Raw genomic sequence first — 14,144 nt, forward strand, 5'->3', positions numbered from 1 at the left:
TTTCTTAGATACAAATTTGAGAAATATTTACTTTAGTTTGAAACATTTCATATCCGTTTTTGCTATGAAATTCCATGACGGGTTGCCTGTGTTGTGGTGTCGTCTTTCATAACACAACCAAAACTTCACATTTTCTTATCAAAATGGCGGCCGCCCCCGCTGTTTTTAACTTCGTGTTTGGAATTAGCGAAACTCCTCTTACTCAAGCCTTGGAGCGGCGGAACTACAGCGAGGCCCTCCAGTATATTGATAGTCGATATGGGGAGTGTTTGGATGAAGGGTATTATCGCAGAACTCCACTTTTTATCGTCCTTTCGGGTGAACAATCAACTCACGATGGAAGAGAAATGCCAGTTCACATCCAAATCGCGCGAAGACTAATAGAAAGAGGTAAAATAAAGTGATTTTAATATTCTTTTACTTTACTTAATCTTGCTTAATTGGAAATGTATCGATCGCTTATTTCAAGTGTGTTTTTTATTGTTCTATTTTATCGTTTTGTTCTTTGGAAACTTTTTTAATAGGCTAATAAACACGTGTAAATACAGCGTCGTTACTCCCCCACCTTGGTGAACATATAAAATCACCCACATATTGTTTAGTGCATAGCTGTCGATGACAGCTATGCTAGAGCAATTGCAACATAATTGTTTATTGAATAGACCATGTCAGCCGCCATTTTGTATCCTAGCGAAGTTCCGAGGTGTGAGAAAGCACCCATTTCCATTTGGGATGGCTTGCAATATTTTCCATCAAATTTGGTTAATAAAGCGTGGGGAGCTGGTTAAGATTTCTCTTAATAATTTATTTTCCTACATTGGTTGAAAACAAAAACAAAGGTGTCACTGACAAGGGATCTTTAAACACAGACCTGCGCCATGACAGCTTGTTGAATGGTAAATGACAGCTTGCTATGCAGTAGGCATATTCATTTAATAAAGTACGTTCATTTTTAAAAACTCAAAAGGCTTAAAGGCTCATAAACATTAAAGTTTGGCATTTACTCACATTCAACACATGGTACAGAGCAATGGTCTTATTCAAAGCCAAATTTCTCTTTATTTCGCTGGGCCTGCATTTATGAGTAAAAGAGATGATCGTGGACGGCGGCTTGAGAAGTGGGATTGCAACCCAGCGCAGAGGTGTCTTTTAATTGGAAACGTCAGCCCAGCGAAATGCATAGAAAGGAGGGCTCTGCTGGCAGGGAAGTGCAAGGCAGACAATCCTATATCACTATACCATTGCATTACTTATACCAGCAGTGTGACTGTCCATTTGTTACAAAAGAGTGATGCTTTCTTTCTACCATGTTGGATGACCATTTTTGGATGTGTCTGTGAATTTTAATATTTAGGTGTGAGTGTCACCAAAGTTGAAGTCAGATCTAAGTGTACATGATTTCTAACAACATTGTGACAACAGTGATTGTGATTATATTTTTTGCTTGATTCAGGTGCTAACCCCAACCTGAGAGTCCCTGTGGTATGTTCCTTGCATTATATTCTATTGTTCATATTTCTGAGTTGTTTATGTGACAGCAAATTTGTTATAATACCTGACTGTCACTTTTCAGAACAATGGAGCGGAATTTGTAAGCCCAGGTCGTTCACCTCTGGAGTGTGTTGCTGATTATTACAACCAGTTAACTAACCGCCACAAACCAATCCTCAGTGACAAGAAGATCTCAAGAAGTCAAGCCATCTCTGAAGAAAACCACTTCTATGCAACTGCTAATGAACTCACTGAAGAATTAGTAGATCTAGCATGGCTCATCCTTGGGCATGGTGCTAATGTCAATGTACGTGATGCTGAGAACAAGACACCCTTGCATAATACAATCCTCAAGTCCCATGATCTGCGCATGGCACAAGTGTTGTGTGATAATGGAGCAGATATTAATGCTGTTGATAGGTTTGGGAACACCCCATTAATGGCCCTGTGTAGTCCTATGCCATGGCAAGATGATAATGATGATGTGTATGGACCGGTAATTAGCGGTTGTGATATCAGCCAGGGCCTGCAGTATCTCCTTAGATTTGACAATATTAAGGTAAATTAATCAATTATTAGTGATAATAAAATCATAATCATAATAATTACAGAGTCTAATATCGAGGGAAGAAGGGGGAAACAATTGGTGTATACTTTCCATATTTATAAATAATTGCATCTGGTGACATTTGGGCAAGTTAATAGGGACAAATAAGATATAAGCACCAGTAATGTAGTATTTTTTAGTATTGTTGGATAGAATCCTGTAGTATTGTTGTGCCCGGCATTGTTGTACATTGGGTACAACATTGCACCAACACCAACAACATAGCACTATTTACATGAACATGTTGCTCCTATTTTCCCTGTAAATAAAAAGGTAAATGTTAAGAAGTGTACTGTCATGTGTGCCCATTTTAATTGAGTTGTGTCCCATAGATTAATCATTGTGGTATACATGGTCGAACGGCGCTGTTCTACGCCATGCAGTCTGGGAATTTCACAGTTGCCAAGGTGCTCCTGGAGCGAGGAGCAAATCCCAGTATTAGAGGCATGGGCCCTGATGGAAGGTAAAGAACAGAAACACTATCCATGGGGGTGGGGGTGGGGTATGTCTCACCAGTATTAAAGGCATGGGCTCTGATGGAAGGTAAATAACAGAAACGCTATCCATGGTAGAGGGGGTGGGGCATTTCTCACCAGTATTAGAGGTATGGGCCCTGGTGGAAGGTAAAAAAAAAAACACTATCCATGGGGGAGGGGGTGGGGCATGTCCCACCAGTATTAAAGGCATGGGCTCTGATGGAAGGTAAATAACAAAAACACTATCCATGGGGGAGGGGGTGGGGTATGTCTCACCAGTATTAAAGACATGGGCCCTGATGGAAGGTAAATAACAGAAACGCTATCCATGGTGGAGGGGGTGGGGCATTTCTCACCAGTATTACCAGTATTAGAGGCATGGGCCCTGATGGAAGGTAAAGAACAGAAACGCTATCCATGGGGGAAGGGGTTGGGCATGTCCTTGTATAAGAGGCATGGGTCCTGATGGAAGGGAAATCACAAAAATTCTAACCATGGGGGAGGGGGTGGGGCATGTCCCAGTATAAAAAGCATGGGTCCTGATGGAAGGGAAATCACAAAAATTCTAACCATGGGGGAGGGGGTGGGGCATGTCCCAGTATAAAAAGCATGGGTCCTGATGGAAGGGAAATCACAAAAATTCTATCCATGGGGGAGGGGGTGGGGCATGTCCCAGTATAAAAGGCATGGGTCCTGATAGAAGGGAAATCACAAAAATTCTAACCATGGGGGAGGGGGTTGGGCATGTCCTTGTATAAGAGGCATGGGTCCTGATGGAAGGGGAATCACTAAATTCTAACAAAGGGGGAGGGGGTGGGGCATGTCTCAGTATAAAAGGCATAAGTCCTGATGGTCCTGATAAGGGGGGGGGGGATAACCCTGCTTGGGCCCTGATCAAACTTAAGGTCAAACAGAATTAAGAAATTAAGAATGCAAGAGGCTCTTTTAAAACTGGGTAAGTTTGGTATATTTTAGTTAGCTAGCCTGTACCTTACAGTACATCATTTAAATTAACCTCATGTAAGTGGGTAAATACAAAAATCCACCACTGCTACTGATATGTTTCCATTATCTTCAGGTTTGTCTCTCCCCTCTTTGCTGCTCTTATTCCCTGGCCATCACAGGAGAGAATTGACATTACCATCACCCTCAAAGCCATAGCCCCTCTAGTGGACAATGCCTACTTCTCAACACCAGAAATCCTCAAAGAAATCATAGAATACGCACTCGCAGAACAAGCCGAAGACCCTTTGTTACACAAACTAGTCCACAAAGGAACCAATCTTGTTGAACTACTGTTTGGTCAAACTTCATGTAATCTGACTCAGCTTGCTGCAAGGATATTTCTAAAGGAGCATGTTAGCTATGTGGGACCAAACTATGAGAGCATGACATCTTTTGATGTCATAGAACTTGTGCGTTCACAGGGCTTGCCTTCAGAGCTGATCATGCATTTGCAGATTGTGTTACTGAAAGAGAAGATTTTAGGGACTTTGGCGGAGACAGACTGGGACGAGTGGGTATTGGAGGACTATTCGCTAGATGAAAGTGATGATTATGATGAATCAGATGATGAATTCTGGTGAGGAGGCAGGCTGCAATACTTAGAAGGTAATAGCCCAGGTTAATATTGTTTCTAGAGGTAGCTGGAGTGAGCGAACAAAGATGAGGCTCTTAGGTAAAATAACAAAAGCATAGCATTAAAAATACCCTAATTGCACAGTGCACGGGGCATTCGATCCTCTAAAAAAGCATATAAAGGAGAAGCTGAGCGTGTTGAAAAATTAAATCACTAACAAATCTGGGCTAGAGTATGGGGCTAGCAGATGGGGTCAGTGCAATATATAAGACGTCAAATGCAGTTGAATTGCAGTTGAACTTGTAATGACTTAACAAAGATATGGATTTGGTATAGCCAAGCACTTCTCTTCAGGCCAAGAACAATATAGATAATCATTTTGAGCAATGCTGTACAAAAACAGCTAGTCAATAGCAGAAAGAGAGAAAGTATAGCGCCAGTAAAATCATTTTATAAATACACTTTTAAAAATGACCAAATATGAGTATGCAATTTGAAAAGACAGCTAATACATTTTGGAATTAATGTGTGTGTTCAGTATGATTAACTGTTGATTTTGCGTCCCCTTTATGTTATCCATGTTTCCCACGGTTTCTTAAATCTTAAAATGTCTTAAATGTTATTTCACGTTTTTATGGTGTCTTAAAAAGACTTAAATTGTTGTATACTGTACTTCTTTTTAACTCGGGAATGCAAAATTCCCGAGGTTTTGCGGTGTGTTGGTGGAGGTGCATCGTCGGATCGCTCATGTGTAAACTTCCGGTGTGTAAACTTTCGGTTAACTTTTGTTGAATGGATCATCCGTAAACTTTTTGTGGTCTTTCTGTGCTTTAGCAGCACAGCAATCCTTAGATTATATATATATACTTCCGGTGTTTAACTTCCGGTTGAAGCCTTGTACTATAAAAGGTCTATGTCATCGACGTATGGTCGCTACGATCCTTATTTAGTATAACAGTAAAGTATATATAAGCTATTTTCCTAAAAAAAGTCTTCCATGTGGGTTGAGCGTGCGCATGCGCCTTCGTCACTGACGTCAATCGGTCTTCTACAGTTCAGTCCATTTCAAGCTGTTAGTCGACTCAGCAGCGACCAGGTTTGGATCCCACTGAAAGCGCTATTTATTTATTGTAATATTTTTGCTGTTTTTTTAATTTTTATAAAAATAACAATAACTTTAGCAATTCATTAAAATTGAAAATATAAAAAAACCCTCTTTTTAGTCTATTCCTTATTCGGATAAGTAGTTAAAACGAGATCGGGAGTTATGAAATACCATTTCCTTTTTCGAGAACTCTTTCGAAAGGAGTCGTTAAAGCGAAATCGGGCGTTATGAAATTTCATTTCCTTTATTGAGAAATGATGAGCAAACACTGACAATCCTCTTCATAGTCTATTCCTTATTCGGATAAGTCGTAAAACGAAATCGGACGTTGGGAGAGTCCATTTCCTTATTCGCGAAAACTAACTTGAATAAGGAACAGTTCCCTATTCGTGTCACTGCACTAATCTATTTGTTTTGTCAGAGCCTTATCTAGTAGCCAAGGTGTTATTTGACAACAAGCACTATCTGTCAAATTGTGGTTTTGTTAGCAAGGTCAAATTCCTTCTCACGCGTACGTAGTCAAGTAAAGCGTGAATATTTCTCCTCTAAATATATTAATGCGTTTGGAAAGAAAGCTCAAGATACAAATACATTTATTAGATGAGAGGTAGATTTCCTCTCTTTTGCTAGATTCATTTGTGAAAGCGATTGCACGCATTGCGTAATTTGACCTTTTGTAGCAGATAGAGTCTCATGTTCACAGCTCCGCTTAGCAGCGAGCACGTTAAAGCATCCAAATTTACCCGACGAAAATGCTGTTGGACTTGTTCTGAATAAACTGTTATGCCAAAATACTGTTTCAACTCGAATTAAAAGGTATCATGTAAGTTCCCCCCCCCCCCCCCCCCCCGGATTTGAATAAGGAACTGAGCGAATAAGGAAACAGACGAAAAAGGAACTGCGAATAAGGAACTAACTTCACTCTGGTTCTAAGCTTGTAGCTTATCTCTGCTGACTGTCTTCCCTGAGCAACTGCATATCTCGCTCCCGCATCACGCCGCGCAAGCAATGCGTCTCCTTTGCTCAACGGTACTAAACTAAAAAAGACTAACAGATACTGTAAAAACAGCCGCTTTTATACTCGCTTGGGAACGCGCATTTTTCTAGGGACGCTAGCATTTACTACCGTTCAAATTACTCAGCGTCCATTGTCCTGTCAAATTTAGAAACTAATCTTCCTGGGAAATGGTAAAAGGACGCTTACTTGATTCAATTAGCACTACCAAACCATTGATACTAATCTAAAGGAATTTGAAAAATGTTGAAAGTAAATTCCTAAACGTGTACTGGTCGAATTAGAATCACGTTTGAGAAACAATCCGTAAAATACGTAAAACAATTATAATCGCAATCCAAAAATTCGCTTACTTAAAATCTTTGCAAAATTTAAAATAACCCAAAATACCACCCGGTCACATAAGAAATTGGTATCTTACACTTGATGGACATGTTTGCTGTGTGCTCCCACAAGGTAGTACCCATGGAGCCCGCGTGGTGGTTGACGTAGGCGGAGAACATGCACTTGTTAGCCCAGTAGTTTTCGGTCCTCTGACGGTATTCACGGTTATGGCAGCATCTGAATTTGAACCACCTGAAATAAATCAAGGAAATAATGAGTAATATTTATTTATTTCTGTTGTAGCCAAGTCCCCACTAATAGATTGGAGCGTTGCGTGACCGACACAAAGAACGGCTGCGCTGGAGACTAGTTGTAGCCACTAGAAAAAATAATTTCAGAATAATATACAATGATAATGGTGTTTATGATGATGATAATAATCACGATAAGAACTGTAATAGTTTGGCGTGAACGGGCCATACCTGTCTTCGGGATGGTTGCTATGGCGACTGTATACTCCCACAATGAATCCGTAATGGAACTTGAAATCCATCCCATTCATCCCAATCGTTCACCCAGCCGGTCAAGTGGTATTTCAATCGACTGTTCAGTGCGGGGTCGCGCTTGCACTTGTAAGCTCATGCCCTGTCCTTGTGGGGACAGCTGTACACGGACCGTATGTTGGTTATGGATCTACCTGTTGTGGCAGAGACATAATTTAAAGAAGACCAATAACGCCGTCATTTTTTTCGATCCCGTACAATATATACGACGCACAATATATACGACGCACTCAAAGAATCCATTTTCCTTACATCGAACAAGTACATTGTATTAGCAGTGCCTAAACCAGTTACCAGTTTCAAAAACAACATCGTGAGAGAAGTGCGGAAAAACGCAAGACTAGTTCCAGTACCGCGCGGTTAAACCAGCCTTTTTGTTTTGAAATGGCGGCGTATTACCGGCGAACTGTCACATTTTGGCGGATGCTAAAAAACTAGATCAAACCTAAGGCTATAATTTTCTTTATGACTCCCTCATTATCAAACAAATCTGTCATCTTTTGTACAGTATGGTTTTAATGCTATACAGCAAGTCAAAACAACTACCGAAGTCAGCCTTTAGTACCTTGACTCGAACGATTCAACACTGAGATTTTGTTTGTTTTCGCCAGAACACGCGCATGCGCATACGTTATTCAGCACTGTCATCGTGAGATGGATAGAAATTCGTTTTTGATAACACATTATCGTTCTGCTCTACATTTAAAAAAAAAACTTCTGTGTACTGCATAGTTCTAAAAAAATATCATCCCTAAGAACATATTTTTAGCCTTAGATGCTCCAAAATAAGAACTGCGCCCAACTCGAACAAAAAATAAGAAAGACTCACCTGCAGGCTGGTTCCGTGACCACGATCTAAATCCAACAAAACTGAAAAAAGATGAAGAGAAGCTTATATTTAATTGTTTGGGGCCATACGTATAATAGATGTTTTTCCAATATTTCTAAATTGCAAGAAAATTTTTACCTGAAATTCTTTACGACTACAAACCAAGATGCCAGCGGTCTCACCCCATTCTTATATACGATGAAGGCAAACCGCAGGGAATGCGGGCGCATCCTCATAGAGAAAGGAGCCGATGTCAGTGCGCATACCCTGGAGGGAGAAAACTGCCTTCATCTTGCTATCATGCACCAGAATGTAGAGCTAGTAAGCATGATTCTGGAAAGTTCTGTCGGGTGTAAGTTGATTGCGCAGTCGGGAACAAGATTGGAGAGAACTCCACTTCACTATGCAGCCCTGGTATCCAATGTGAAGTTGAGAAAAAGCGCCGTAGCAGGCCGAGGGGGAACGGGGAAAGTTTTGAAAAAAAAATATGACATTTTACCGCCGAAGTGCCTTATTTCCAAAAACAAAATAGTGAAATACTACATTTCTAATACTCTTTTATTATCTAACTCAAAAAGATTACATTCTGTCACCTTGTTAAGAAAACAGCGAGTTAAGTCGTAAAAATTGACAAACTCTGGCCACCTGGACAGATTGATCTTGTTGGAAAATATTTCCACCCCTTTAAAACAACATGCGAGACAAGTAGTCTACCGACATTCTTGTATTTTGCTAGATTTTAGAGTTGCTATCGGAAAAGAAGCCGAACTGTACAGCTAAAGACATTCATCGTAAAACCCCGCTTCATCTTGCCGCAGAAGGCAGCTTCACTAAACGCGGTCTACGATGTCGACGAGAATCTTAGAACGCCACTGCACTACGCTGCTATCAACAAAAAGAGGTACCTTGATCAAACAAAGATGATTGTTGATGAGAGCTCCAACTCTAATGACCGTTTTACCGTGCACTCTCATGAGATTATAAAAAAGGGAAGACCAAACAGCGTCGTTTTTGGATCCAAAGTGGATGTAATTGTCCGTGGAGGAAATGACAATTAAAAAATGAAGGACAAAAACAGAAGCGCGATTTTGCCAACGTTTCGGACTTTATTGAGTCCTTCTTCAGGGACTTCCATGAAGAAAGGGCTCAAAAAAGTCCGAAACGTTGGCAAAATCTCGTTTCTTTTTTTTCTTCATTTTATTAACCGTGAACTTTCGCCGACTCTTCATTATATGTTCAAATTTGACATTATGAATGAATAAGAGTTAATGAGAGGATTGCAGTTGGCCGTTTTCACAAAAAGTGAAATTCAACGTGTAATAACAAATTGTGTAATGAATGATATAATTGACTGCGACTACTGCGCTGAGTTTACCCCAGCAAAATATTTACCCTTTACCCTACAAAATATCAGGGGTGAGAAATCTTATTTGCCAACTGATGAATTCTGAAGCTTTCGCGATATTCTAGCATAAATTTGGTAAACGAAGCAGTAATACCTTACTTTTTGATTAACAATTGATATCATATGATTTTTAATCATAATAACTTAAATTAGACGCAAGCATATATATGTTATAGACAAGTGTAAAGTCTGATGATTTTTTAATAATATAGGACCTTTTTGGGCTGTCGTAAAGTTCCCCCTGTTCCCCGGCCACAAGATCGTAGTTGCAGATATGTTGACGCAGCGATGCCTGATAAATTCCTGGTATTTGTTATCAGAAAAGCCTGCGCCATTCTCCTTCAGTTCGGTTCCCAGATAGAAGCTTTCGATATTCACCGGAGGACACCCTTAATGTAGGCATCAAAGAATGGTGACACATTGACCGTTGGGCTTTTTCTGTCGCGCGGTTCGCGCGTCAATGAACTTGACGACGAGGGTAACACAGCACTTTACATCGCGTGTAGCACAGTCCACGTGGAGGTTATCAAACTCCTGCTCGATCATGGAGCCGAAATATTGATGAACAATCAGGAGATGAACTGCTTGGAGGCCGCACTGGAAAAACAAAATGGAGACGCTGTCATGGCACTTGTCAAGCACCTAAATGTAAGACGAGATACGGCATAATGCAACAATTTTGTTTTACCCCTAGCAAGTTTTTATCTTAATATAACATAAAAATTGGCTTTATGCGAGCGACATCGAGCGCCGTGCTTGTTTGCTGAAGTGATGTAATTGACACATTGATATGGAATTTTCCGGCCACGTTTGGCTGACATTTTATTCATTTCCTTACCGACTCATTCTGCTTGTTTACATGTCTGTCTGTCAAACCGACTACTGGCCAACCCTTCCACTAGCCAAGTAATTGTGTGCCTTTCGGCTCGTCTGCTTGTCAATTAGTCTGCTTGCCTACTCGTGTGCCTTCCGGCTCGTCTGCTTGCCAATTAGTCTGCTTGCCTACTCGTGTGCCTTCCGGCTTGTCTGCTTGCCTACTCGTGTTCCTTTCGGCTCGTCTGCTTGTCAATTAGTCTGCTTGCCTACTCGTGTGCCTTTCGGCCCGTCTGCTTGCCAATTAGTCTGCTTGCCAACTCGTGTGCCTTTCGGCTCGTCTGCTTGCCAATTAATCTGCTTGCCTACTTGTGTGCCTTTCGGCTCGTCTGCTTGCCAATTCGCCAACTTGTTAACCCATTTTGATTGTTCAAAATGCAAATTCAACTTGCAAATTTTTCTGCTCGCCAATTCGTCTGCTTGTCAACTCGTCTTTTTTTAACTTGTCTGCTTGTCAACACGTCTGTTTGTCAACTTGCCTGTTTGTCAACTTGTCTGCTTGTCAACACGTCTGTTTGTCAACTTGCCTGCTTGTCAACAAGTTTGTTTGTCAACATGCCTGCTTGTCAACTCTTTTGCTTGTCGACTCGTACGCTTGTTAACTGTTCTGCTTACCAACTCGTCTGCTTGTCAACTTGTCTGCTTTGTCAACTCGTCTGCTTATTACCAGCTCGTCTGGCAATCTTGTCTGCTTGCCAAGTCGTGTTCTTGCCAACCCCTCTGTTTGCCAACTTATCTGTTTGCTTACTTCGAGGCTTCGAAGTTTTCGCTTGCAAAAGCCAAAAACGCCTGATGTTTTCTTCTAGCCCTTTTCACTTCATGCCTATTTTTACCTGATTTTGCCCTTATTGCATTTGCGCTAGAACTTTCTAAATTTACTGTGTAGGACTAGGACCTATAGCACTACATTGTTCAACAATAGGTTCCTCAACCTCTATGCACCGCTCCAATCTCTCTTATGTTTTTGATTTGAAACCAAATTACTTTCAAGTGGGAAAAAAATTTCATAGAACAAGAACCATCGTCGCCAAACCCACTGACATCGCACATCCGAACTTTCCCCAAGGTGGGGAAGTCCTTATGGACAAATGTCTTCAGAGAAACCATAGACCATCAGATCCCGCGATTACCTACAACTTCCGCTATCTCGACCCGGGACCCGACGATACAACCGGACAAGGCGGGCAGCGGTATTTCGCATTAATAGATATGGTCCGGTTTAAGCGCCAAGACCTTCTCACCCACCCCCTGGCTAGGAAGCTGCTCTTCCTTAAATGGAAGACTTTTGGGAAGACAATCTTCTTGTTCAACTTCATTGCTTATACTGTATTCTTACTGGCATTAATTTTGTTTATCACATGAGAAAGAGAACGGATGTCTTTTCATAAAAGCGGAAACGGAACATGGTTATCTCCTAGTGGGGTGAAGAAAAATGGATTTCACAATCTTGCTAGTGGGATCATTGTAGGTTTTGCTCTGATTCACGTGTGTAAGGAATTGCACCAGATGATCACACAAAGATTCGACTATCTACGAGACCCGACCAATCTTTTAGAATGGTGTTTGTATTTAACAGCGTTTTTCTTCGCATTGCCCTATATGCTCCATCTGGAGGAGGTCCGCACAAACCATTTGGTAAGTCAAATGTAAAAAGTACATTTTTTGCCCTTTTATCTGTATGTATACATATATTTAATATCCAGATACGCGACGCCTAAAGTTTTGATTTCAAACAGACAAGTAACCAGAGTTCGATTGAATGAACCTATCCGCTACCCCGAAGGAACAAAAAGCCCATCCTTCCTATGGTATGTTCTGATATTTACTGGGAAAAGTGGACACAAATTGCCGATTTCTTGGCTCTCTATCATATGACTTTGTATATTTCATCTCAGCTTATATTAAATGGGTGTATTTCCAGGTTTCTTGGCCATACATCATAACTATGACACCTGAAGCAGGGTGGCAGGGAAAGTATTTTTGTTGCGTTTTATGAAATGATGTATTAATCTTATTTTTTTTTTTTCAATAAACAAGTGCAAGATAATCTATTGCGTATGAACTGTGTGACTTGTTCATTAGATTTTTCGGGCATGTTTCGAGACCGGACTCTTATGCAGTGGCCAGGAGAACCCAAACTGTGGCTTAACTAAGTTAACACCGAACGCAAATTCCAATGTCTATCCCTAAGGATCTCCCTAAATTTGCCAACCGTGTTTTGATTAAGAGAGAAAATTCGTGAGAGCCCACGTAACTACTACTATTTATCGGGTTTTCCATCGCTTGGATGTTTAGGTGCGGGAACGGCTAGATGCTATTTTTGCGGGCGCACAATATTGTCTCCATATCTTATTTTCCCAAGATATTAAAGATTCGAATTTGTTGTCCGTTTTCTTTTGATGAGAAAAAAAGAAATTCAAAAGCAGTGCATGGCCAAGGATCGAACCTCATATCAGATTAGGTAAAATTAGAGAAAAAAAAAGACCATACTCCCAGACAAGTGCTGAAACGTCATATGGCAGCTAAAGCTTTACGGCTAGGCTGAAGATTTCGGTCCCAGCACCGCTATCTAGCGAAATGTACAATACAAAGGAACCTGAGGTACCCGCGCATTAATGGGATCCCAGGCCTGTCTTTGTCGGTTACGCCACGCACAGCTCGCTGATGAGATGTAGAGTAAACAATATCGGGGTCTTTTTCACGCTTGTGTCTCTTGGAAGTTTGAGTGTTGCTATAGTAATGTAGTGATGTCGTCACGATCAGCACGCGGTGTCCTAGATCTGTCTTTTAGCATTTTGTTCTTCTATCTCCAGTCACGCACGTGGATAATGTCTCATACATTTACTGTATTTTTGGATGCTAAGGGGGGGGGGGGGGGGGGGCTGACTACGCCCCTGCGGAGACCGCTACCAGCATACTATATTAATTTCTTCCATTTATATCACCTATTCTTTATATCTCCGACCCGAAGAGTGCATATCAAGAAAATTCGGCCAAAAATTGTCGTTTTTGCCAAACGCGGTCACTTCCATATAAGGAAACTGATATATTCCTTATTTGGAAAAACTGCATGATTCTCGCAGGTGCTTTGAAGACTTTATGTCTTGTAATCGGAAGAGATAAAACAGTGACTGTGACCATCTTTGGTCAATGGAGAAAGTATCTAAGAAGAAACTAAGAATCCTCGGTACCAGTCCCTCGAACGACAACGTTTTCTTCATATGGGGGGAGGGGGGGGGGGGTGACCCCCTTAGATTAGTGTTATAATCACTAATTCTTTCGACACACATTTTACTATCTATAGGAGAACAGGATTTGCATTCCGAGAAGGAGGTGGGAGGGGAAGGGGTGGTGGTGTGCGCATTCATGAATGTCATGCGCAAGTGCGCGCAATGTCTGAAATTTTAATAAGAAAATGCCGCTCTTGTCCTTTGTGCGGGAAGTTCTTCCATCATACGGCACCTACATTTACAGACATTCTTCGCGCGCTGTATGTATTTTCGTGCGAAGCTCTGTACGTTGGTGTAGCTACGTGGTTTTGTACCAACTAATACGTGAGTAGAGTTAGCTTATAAAGTTAGTGTCTAAGTCGGTCGTGGGCAGCTTTCTAAATAAGGGGAAATAATAAAACTCAATGGAAGGACTGAGTAACATGTAGTCAAAGGCACAGTCCTTATCCCAGATCGTATTAGTGTTATTTGCAAATCAAATAGCATGTACAGACAGTATTATATGCCAGAGAATTGAGAAAAAAATACAATACCTGTTCAGCTTCGATTACTCCCCGGAGCTTCTCGAGAATGGAATGATCGAAACGACCAATCAGCGTAGAGGAGAATTCGCTCGGAGGTCGAACGTGACAAAATCGTACCACGTG

General features: G+C 41.1%; 2 protein-coding genes across 3 annotated transcripts; both read left to right on the forward strand.

Annotated features, from left to right (window-relative positions):
- The first annotated feature begins 124 nt into the window (after positions 1-124).
- LOC5518848 (ankyrin repeat, PH and SEC7 domain containing protein secG) lies at positions 125-8,887 on the forward strand. Of its 2 annotated transcripts, none has more exons than XM_048722277.1 (6): positions 125-390; positions 1,454-1,482; positions 1,574-2,050; positions 2,431-2,561; positions 3,653-4,185; positions 8,726-8,887. In XM_048722277.1, the coding sequence occupies exons 1-5, from the start codon at positions 144-146 to the stop codon at positions 4,158-4,160; spliced, it is 1,392 nt and encodes a 463-aa protein (XP_048578234.1). In that variant the 5' UTR covers positions 125-143; the 3' UTR covers positions 4,161-4,185; positions 8,726-8,887. The 2 variants fall into 2 exon arrangements, with proteins under 2 accessions (XP_048578234.1, XP_032219488.2); XM_032363597.2 differs by lacking the exon at positions 8,726-8,887 and adding an exon at positions 6,901-8,025.
- LOC116605502 (transient receptor potential cation channel subfamily A member 1) lies at positions 8,188-12,314 on the forward strand. The gene is given in 4 exon segments (XM_048722047.1): positions 8,188-8,403; positions 8,808-9,017; positions 9,794-10,057; positions 11,141-12,314. Coding segments are annotated over 4 exon segments (1,467 nt in total). The 3' UTR covers positions 11,918-12,314.
- Positions 12,315-14,144: the final 1,830 nt, after the last annotated feature.

This window comes from Nematostella vectensis, chromosome 14 (genome assembly GCF_932526225.1).
Source record: "Nematostella vectensis chromosome 14, jaNemVect1.1, whole genome shotgun sequence".
Taxonomy (NCBI): domain Eukaryota; kingdom Metazoa; phylum Cnidaria; class Anthozoa; order Actiniaria; family Edwardsiidae; genus Nematostella; species Nematostella vectensis.